Source organism: Anopheles merus, unplaced genomic scaffold (assembly GCF_017562075.2).
Source record: "Anopheles merus strain MAF unplaced genomic scaffold, AmerM5.1 LNR4000359, whole genome shotgun sequence".
NCBI lineage: Eukaryota > Metazoa > Arthropoda > Insecta > Diptera > Culicidae > Anopheles > Anopheles merus.
Window position 1 is genome coordinate 39,289 of NW_024427939.1, and position 9,807 is coordinate 49,095.

The 9,807-nt window shown below is 37.0% G+C and overlaps 1 protein-coding gene across 1 annotated transcript; it reads right to left on the minus strand.

Moving 5' to 3' along the window:
• Positions 1-5,433: 5,433 nt before the first annotated feature.
• Positions 5,434-6,678, minus strand: LOC121602210 (protein Wnt-2-like). The gene is made up of 3 exons (XM_041930960.1): positions 6,633-6,678; positions 5,874-6,064; positions 5,434-5,799 (listed from the first exon to the last, which is right to left on the minus strand). Exons 1-3 carry the CDS (start codon positions 6,663-6,665, stop codon positions 5,571-5,573), a joined length of 453 nt encoding a protein of 150 aa, XP_041786894.1. The 5' UTR covers positions 6,666-6,678; the 3' UTR covers positions 5,434-5,570.
• Positions 6,679-9,807: the final 3,129 nt, after the last annotated feature.

Genomic DNA, 9,807 nt, shown 5'->3' on the forward strand with positions numbered 1-9,807 from the left:
CGCTATCATCTAGTTCTTCAGCTATTCGTTTTTTGAAAAATTATTTGGTTGTCGCGGTTGTCTAGAAAAATTATTTTGATTGTACGATTGCGTTAAATTCCCTTGGCCATTATTGGAGCTATTAAAATTAGTTGTGCTGTTCTGCTGTGGTGAGCCACAACCATTGATGCTGGCATTTGACATATTAAACTGATTACAGTGAACCCTCTCTTATTTGAGAGGCGATGGGACTGTCGAATAAGTGGGCTTTTCAAATTAGAGAGGTTAAAAGTGAATGAAAGGTCCATACAAACAAGAAAGAGACAGAACATTTAGTATGCAGCCTTAACTGTTGCTATAGGAAACTTTGCATACAATTGCCAATTTGAGCATACATCATTCAATAACCATGGCAACACCATACACAAATAAGAGGGACACAGATTTCAGAGGTTTCCAAATTAGAGGAACAAAATGTACTGGAAATCAAGGGACTGTGCAAAATGTTCAAATAAGAGAGGTTTTTTCAAATTGGAGAGGTGTCAAATAAGAGAGGGTTCACTGTATTTGCTCTCAGTGCATATGTCCTTGAGGAATGAGGGCCATCGATTCTTGAGGCAGTTCTTTCCCAAATATTTCCTTGGTTTCCTGAATAGGTGTTATAACGTGTGTTTCCATCATTCATACTAGAAGCTTCAGTTTTCCTTAATCTTTCCTCTATCATGTGAATGTGCTCCAACTGAACAACTTCTTCTTCAAGGTATTCTAAAAGGTGATCAAAATCCAAATGTTTGTTGGTTCGAGCTAAGGTTTGCAATTCCGGATTCTTCAATCCTGCTAAAAAGTGAATTTTTAAATTTTTAATTGCATTGAAATCTTCCGATGTTTTTGTGTCACTACTCATAATATGCTCCTTTAACATCAAAACCCTTTCTTTATAGGAACTATATGGCTCATGAAACCCCTGTCGTAGAGTTTCTACTTCATGGAAAATGGCTTCCAAATGAAAACGCTCTCCAAAAACTTTCACGAGGTTATTCCTAATCTCATCCCATGTATCAGCCACTATTCTTTTAAAATATCCTGTAGCGTTACCCCTCAATTTTAACATTACTATGCGAATTAATTCCTCCTCCGAATGTCCATCAGGAATCTGTTTAGCAAAATAATCGATCTGATAGAGGAATCTATCTAATTCCTTCGGCGCACCATTATAATCAGGGATAAACTTCATGGCGTTTTCAATGGGGAACTCGCAAGCCATATTGGCGTTGGTGCCGTTTAATAACCTGTCCAGCTCAAAACTTTGGTTAAGTAATTCCCGCTTCAACCTGCGGATTCGTTCTTAGTGATTGCAACTGGCCTCACTTATCGTTGTTGAATTTAGTTTTATTCGATATAATTTATATTATTTAAGCTACCAGTTGCCACCTGGATCGCTCTACTCCTAAGTGCCAAAACTCGTTCGGTCATGCCAAAGTCAATGACCCTGCCCAACTAATATGTCACTAAAACTATGTCACTGAAAATCTATATCACTTATAATCTATATCTCTAATAATCTATATCTCTAATAATCTATCACTAATAATCTATATCACTATTTTACTTTACCTCTATCTCTACTACATACAATTAACTAATGCAAAACTTAAGTAAGCTATTAAACGACGATTCGAATGACCTAAAAAGTAGACAATAAATTAGTAAAATTCAGCAATAATTGTTATCAATTAATAAAATGAATAAATACAAAAAATTAATTAAATCAATATAAAAATTGTGATAACATTTGGCAAACAACCACACTGACGATACACCACACCCTACTTTTAGTGACTCTCTCGATTGTTCACTGCCGCCATTGCAACGATGATGCTAGCTCCTTTATCACTGCTACTTCTATGAAGAGAAGGAGAAAGTTACGTACTTATCTAATTCTATTTATTCGTTTTTGTGTAGTCTAAATAAAAAAACATAATAGTAAACGTTACGCTATTTTTTAACACTAATAGCTAGGTAATAGCACAGTTCACCAGTCAGAAAAGACAAAAGTGGCAAATTCTGGTAAGCAGCATCAAGTAATTCAAAAAATCATTTCAAATTAGGCTGTACTAACATATTAAAACAAGTATAACTCGTCAAGGTCTTACAGCCGCCGTCTAGTATAGCGAAAACAGTCTACTAAGATGCAGCATCAAAATCTCGTGTAACGGTAGCACCATGGAGTCATGATACTAGGGCTCAGTGAGGTAAGGAGAGCTAAAAAAATGATTCAAATTGATAGGAGATGAGATGGGGAAATATATTCTTTCAGTTTTTAAGTACTTTGGGTCCCAGTTCTGAGAAAATGTACTTAAAAAGAACACATGTTTTAAGGTCAGTCGAGCGGAAGAACATACAGAGCATTGTAATTTGCCCAAAACACCAAATCTGCTGAAACTATACTGATTAAAACGATTTGGCAGACTTGCACTATGATATCAATTGCCAATTTTTCAATGGAACTAGGCCACGTGATCCGGAAATGCAATATTTCTCCCAGAGATTAATTGCAACGAGCCTTGTAGGATGAGTGGGTCAAAAATGCGCCCGGTTCAAATGAGTTATGGCATTCGTCAAGTAGTCACTTATAGTTATAAATGCAATGAAAACAAGATCAAGACATTTTTTGATTCCATAACCTTAGTTGTCTAACGCATATTGCGCCAAAAACCTGATAGACGAATACTTTTTGCGCGCCAATCAAACGACTTTTTTTAGTTTTTTTAATATTTAAATTGTTATTGCACTATTGTAATGCTTATTTTTCAGCAATACGTGTGCATTGATGGCCCCTTTATCAAACCTCATCATTACTTTTAGTAACCCATGCCTATTGCGGCCATAATTCACCCTTTTCTACAAAATATTCAGCTAGACCAGTTGTGTCAAACTCATTTCATCAGAGGGCCGCTAGTACAGATTTTCAGTGATTCGCGGGCCGCAAACGTGAGAATAAAAAATATACCTCAATATTTATATAAAGTACTGTTTAAAATCATTATTGTTAAACAAATTGACTTTTTGTACTCCTCGCTTCAAATTTTGAATAGTTTCCTATTTACAAATTTGCTATGTTATTTTTCATTGTGCACTTTTTTATTTGGAAAAAAAAGTTTAATATACTTTTAAAGTCACATGCATTTTTTTCCCTTATTATTAAAATAGGACATTTTTCATTAGTCGCGTTCTAACACGGTAGTTCTATTACAAAATATCGCCCAACCACACTTTTTCAGGTATCTTTTTTGCGAGGCGAATCTTTTTCAAGCCATCCAAGCTATCCATCGCTGGATGAATAACAAAAATATTTGCCTGCAATTTGTTGACAGATCAAGAGAAAAATTGTAATAAAACGTGTTTAAACATAATTTTGGCTAATTTTCAATTTCCAAGAACCCGTATTTTACGAATAATTTTGTTAAATTACGATAATTTTATCTGACAAAGATTCGTGGTGTGTGATCCCATAAAGATCGGCAAATCTTTTTTTGACACTTGAAGGGAGATGATTCGCGAATTGAAGTATGGACTGTGTGAGCTAATCTATGAATAAGCTATACATCGCAGGACTTCGGCATTTCGATTATTTTAATCCTTAATCTAAATACTCATGGCTTAAGCGTAATCATATCATTTTGGTTTTGATTTTTGGGGAGGTTGGAAAGTACATTAATTCGTCTTGTAGAATGTGGGGTACACATAATTCCAACTTGGCTACAATCATTTTTATTAAAATTTATGGTGGCATGATTATGAATAAAACAGAAGTGGCTTCAATCGAACATCAAAAATGTAACATTCTAAGGTCGGAGCCGTGCAAATTTGCTCGAAAAAGAATTTCGGAGTCCAATGAATCCTTTACTCGGCACTCGGGGGCATTGAGATGGTCAAAATCGGTAGGACCGACCGGATCCATTTCTCACTGCAGATTAGCCGCTCCGTGCGACAACCGATGACTCCAATGGTTCCGAATGGCATTAAACGGCTCTATAAGCTTCGGTCGGCACCGAACGGAACTGTTGGTTTGATTTGGACGGATCAGGAGTCAGAATAGCTAAGATCAAAATGGTTTTGAGCCGTGGATGCGATTCTGACAATCCATCACTGGTTGTTGCGAAGATTCCAAGTGTGTGTATGAAAGTATTTTCATTTCTTTTTCGTTTGTAGAAGGTTGACGCAAATCTGTTTTTCCATATTTTTCCATAGAATGTGCAATCGAGTGTGCACAAAATTATGCTAATATTCAGAATTTCATCGAAACATAATGAGTTTGCATTCAATTCAATTTTTTTTAAGGGTTTCGATTGTTCTGTACGATTGTGCAGCATAAGTTTATGAGATTTGTGCAGCATTGACGAGGGCCGCAAGCGGCCCGCGGGCCGCCAGTTTGACTTACCTGAGCTAGACTAATACTTTTTTAACTGACTGTATCATTATCTCGTAGAACGATTGCCAAACTCGGACTCAAAACATGTATTTTATATATGGTTTAGGCTTATTAAAATTAATATTGTTATGGCTTTGATCGTATTTTAGGCTTACTTTACATGGACCGATGTTCGACTTTTGATTTTCGAGTTGGCAAAATAAAATTGAGCACCCTTAGATTTTATAAAAAAAGAAGAAGATTCCAGGAAGATACGGGCTGCAAGGTTTTTTTTTAAGGAATGTTAACCATTCCAGATACTATCTCCCAGCTTCTACTATGCGGAGTCTGGTCCCATGCTATTTGTAACGAAATATTTGTTCTTGCTTATAACTTCATTTCTTTCGCATATTTCAATAATATTTTGAGTTAATTTTCTTAAAATTTAAACGAAATACATTGTTGAACTTCAATTAAAAACAACCGGCTACAGTCAGAATTCTGAGTTGTTGGCATGCTTTTTAGTTGACCTCTCGATAGTTGGCTGACAGTTCATTTAAAAAGCATGCGTTTGTATAGAAAAACCGGTTTTGAAAAATTCACAAAAACCTCATGGATTGCTGAGAAAAATTTCAGAAATTTTTGTATGGAAAAATGTGCCAACTAAAAAGCTCATAATCAATAGTTCGCAGGGAATCGAAGTTCAGACTGCATCAGAATTTGTCATTTTAAAAGTTACCATCAATGTGTCGAAATCACCCTACAAGGTGTCGATTTTACCCCATCATGGTGTCGATCTTACCCGCACAGCAGTTGTGATGCAACAAACAACACACTTTTTTTATCAAAATACTATCAAAATCAATCCAGGAACCGTAGTTTCTCGTAAGATGGTACATAATGAATCAAAAAAGCTTTTTAGATGTCTACTAGTAAGTTTACGTTAGCAAAAGTATTGCAGTCAGGGGAAAACCTTAAGGTGTCGAAACTACCCCCAGTTCCCCTAATCTAGGTTTTATACACAATAACAAACACAGGATTCGTCTATCGATAGACAGTGAATTTATTTAGTGAACATTATGATCATATTTTATTTACAAGTGTATGCTTCCTTTCGCTCTGAACATACATCGCATGTAACCGTGCAGCACCATTTAAACTTACAATTACACTGCCAGGTTCATTCGATCTGATGGGTGTTGTAGCCTCGTCCACAGCACAGTAGATCACAATGATCTATGGATTGCGAAGTGCGGTTGCAATTTCGATTGGCTGTATCGAGCACTCCAATACTGATATTACGCTCGCAATAGTTAGGCGAAGGCTCCAGATAAACCAATTCAGTTCTCTTTGGAATTTGACTGTCACCCAGTGTCTTCCCATTTTTGAGCAGCGGTTTGTTCACTTTTCTATCAATGAAATATGTGGATTAGTATCATAACTTAACATTAACGAAAATGTTATAATCATATCACAAACATACCGTTTCAACACAAGTTGCGGTTGATTATTTCTAATGTTAATACCATGAACAAGTTTGGCTTTGCGATATTTCTTCATCATGGCATCGCCAATAACATTAAACGAAGGCAAACTTTTCCAGCAAGTTTTCATCGCGCAGGAACCACTTACGCCGTGGCACTTACATTCTGTTCGTAGCAGTAACTTTACTAGCTATAAGTGGATTAAATTATGATACAAATCTTTAGTCAAGTATAATCGACATACCAAAACTGCTCTATATTGTCAAACATATACATCATTACTAAATTTAAATTAAAAAATGGAGGGTTAGATACAGCAATATACAGTAAAATTCTTCGTCTTCTTCTTTGGCACAACAACCGCTGTCGGTCAAGGCCTGCCAGTACCCCACTAATGAAGTGAGCTTGGCTTTCAGTGACTTATTGTTACCATAGCAGGATAGTCAGTCCTACGTATGGGGGCACGGTCTGTTCGGGACTTGAACCCATGACGGGCATGTTGTTACGTCGTACGAGTTGACGACTGTACCACCAGACCGACCCCAGTACCCAGACCAGACAGACCCCGACAGTAAAATTAGTCGAACATAAAGTACAACAGTACAACTCATAGTATGTGTTTTTTATTATTCGCTACGTCTAACTTACGCCTTAAATAGCACGTGTAGTGTTTACAATGTATGATAAATATGTACGGGTTATTTTTATTATTGATTATGTAGTTCTTGTTTTCATTTTAAATTATCGCTACAAATTACCTTTCTTCCTACACGGTTATTGTGCATGTTCATTAGGCTCCGGTTATCGTTTCGATTTCACGGGCATCGAGAAACTTTTTTGCAAACCGCATACCGTAGCCAATGTCCACAGAACAGCCTCCCCATTTCCAGTTCTACTAGAAGAATATGTGAGAGGGAAAGGGGAATAATCGTCATCACCAATAGAAAAGAAACCAAACAAAAGATTTAATTTAATGTAAAGTTCTGTGCAAAATCGAGCTAGGATAAACAAATTAAGAGCAAATGTACAATTGGAATAGAAATATGGAATAGGAATACAGTAAGTGTTCGCTAACTGGGATGTTTTTACTTTCCATCTTGCGGACCATAATCGTTAACTGAAATGAAATTACCGTTATGTTTCAAATTATGGACAGCTTCAAATTACGGATATTTGGCATGTTTTTATTGAATATCTTCATATCTACGCACTGGTCGTACCGCTTTTTATTTTTTAATAATTGTCATGATGTACTAGAATCAATTAAAAATATGTCTGATTCCTAGTAGTCCCGATAAATATTTTCTGTCGGTTAGTTCACCGCAGAAGGCATTCTCATCCATTTTGCTTCAAACCGACGCCAGTGTTGTTTCTTCGATAATTCCTATAAATCGCGTCCACGTGCATTTAAACATATCCACAATGGAGGAAGTAGTTATGACGTGAACAGTTATTCCTAATCTCATCCCATGTATCAGCCACTATTCTTTTAAAATATAGTTACGTAGACCGAATAGCTGAGTCCACGTAATAAGAAGCTAACACGTGGACACGCGCACCGAGCAACGACCGCATCACCGGAACACGCGCGCATAGCAACATGACGCGCATAGCAACAGGAACCGGCACGTGGACACGCGCATACCGGAGATGCAGAGTCAGCAGCTATAGGGTAGAATCGAAGGCTATGTGCATTGTAGAATTTAAGAAATAAGTCAGTTGTAATTTGGATCAGCTCAGTGTAAGAAGCGCTTGCGCTTAAGCAATAAAGTTTTTTTATGAAACGTGAAGCCTTGCACTTATAATTGGCGCAGCCGTCCGGAGTGATTTAAGTGAGTGTAATTGTGTCAAAAGTGGAAAAGTAAGAGACTGGAAAAACTCTAACTAAAGTGATCCCGCAAGTGATAAAAGTATCCAACGCATCCGGAGCAACACAGGAAGACAACATCGATCGAAGCTGTATTCCGCCGAGGAGTTGAGGATCCCCCACGCAGTTACCCACCTGGAAGGAAAACCAGCATCGTTAAATCACGAACCCGCGACACGACAGCAAGAAAAAAAAATCGTAAGTAATTCTTTTATTTTCATAAAAAGTGCAACAGTGTTTCAGTGGAAATCAGTGCTTGAAAAACCAGTTTTACTCGCGTCCTTAGGAAATACTACCAGATAGGTTTCTTAGGTAGAAAGTGACTTACTACCAGATAGGAGTAGCTTTTTCTCATCGTGGGAGTACTACCAGATAGGGCCCGTGATACAAAGAAAAGAAAGAGATCAACCCAGTGTCGTACACAACGAAAAATTCGTACATGAAAGCAACTGAAAGGTTCGATTCTCACAGAGATCTTTTAACCTCCGGTAATCTTGAAACAGAAGGAGACAAAATGGAAAGATCGCAACACAATTGGTCGAGATGATGCGAGCCATCACTTCTCTCCAGAACCAATACACAGCGCTAAGCGCAAGTACCTCATCAAGTAATGCAGGTAATAATAGGGCATTTGACGATTATTTTCGCATTCCTGACCCTATAAAATCATTGCCAACTTTTGAGGGCAATCGGAAACAACTAGCATCATGGTTATCAACCGCCGATAACACACTAGCTTTGTTTAAAGACCTAGTACCGGCAGCAGTGTACCAAATGTACGTTACTGCAGTAACAAACAAATTTGTGGAAAAGCAAAAGACATCCTATGTCTTTCAGGAAGTCCACAAAATTTCGACGAAATTAAAGAAATTTTAATTTCTTCGCTAGGTGACCGACAAGAATTGTCCACCTATAAATGCCAAATGTGGCAAAATAAAATGACCGATGGGATGAGTATTCACAAATACTACCACCAAACTAAAGAAATTGTGCAAAATATTAAAACCCTTGCAAAACAAAACGAACAATACCGCACAAATTGGGTTGCAATCAATGCATTCATTGATGAGGACGCACTTGCTGCATTCATCGCTGGACTTAGAGGAAATTACTTTGGGCACGCTCAAGCCGCTCGACCTAAAGACATTGAGGATGCGTATGCATTCCTTTGTAAGTTCAAAGCGACAGAACAAAATGCAGGCAGCCTTACCAAAAATGTTCAAACCCCATCCAATAAACCACCTTTTAAGAATAAATTCAACCAAAATGAAAGTACCAGTTATAATAAACCAACTAAAGCCATTTCAGAAAAGAAATTTTCAATCAAAAACTCAGATAACCTGAACCAATGGATGTAGATGCTTCAATGCGCAGTAAATACGCACAAAAAAAAGCAATTCCACAACAACGAGGTAGAAACGGAACAAGAGTCCAATGACAGTGACAGTGATGATGAAACTGACCATTTTAACGAAGTAAATTTTCGCCTAGCAGGAAGTCTGAAAAACAATACTTAAATTCCAAAAAGAAATACAACTATCTCCCATATTTACGCACTAAACAAGGTCTCAATCTATTGATCGATTCCGGCGCAAATAAGAATCTTATCCAACCAGGTGTTTGAAAAACAAAAAAGGAAATCAAACAGATCGAAATCACTAACATAGTGGGAAAACAAATTATAGATACCTGCGGAAAAACAAACCTTTTATACAAGGAAATTCCCTCACAAAAATATTACGAATTAAAATTCCACAATTTTTTCGATGGATTGATTGGCTCACAATTTTTAGCAGAAAATGAAGCTATTCTCAATTACCGAAAACAAACACTTGAAATTTCAAAAGTAATTATGCCATTTGAAAATATTTCCCTAACGAGAAAACTATAACCATGTAGTAACTCTCCAACCAACCAAACAAACCGACGGAGAATGGATTGTTTACGAACCGACTAAACTTTGTAAAAAAATTACAGTTCAGCCAGGCGTATACTCAGCCAAAAATAAAAAAACTACAATTTTACTACAGACAAATAGACCAAAACCCCCTAATATACAACATAAA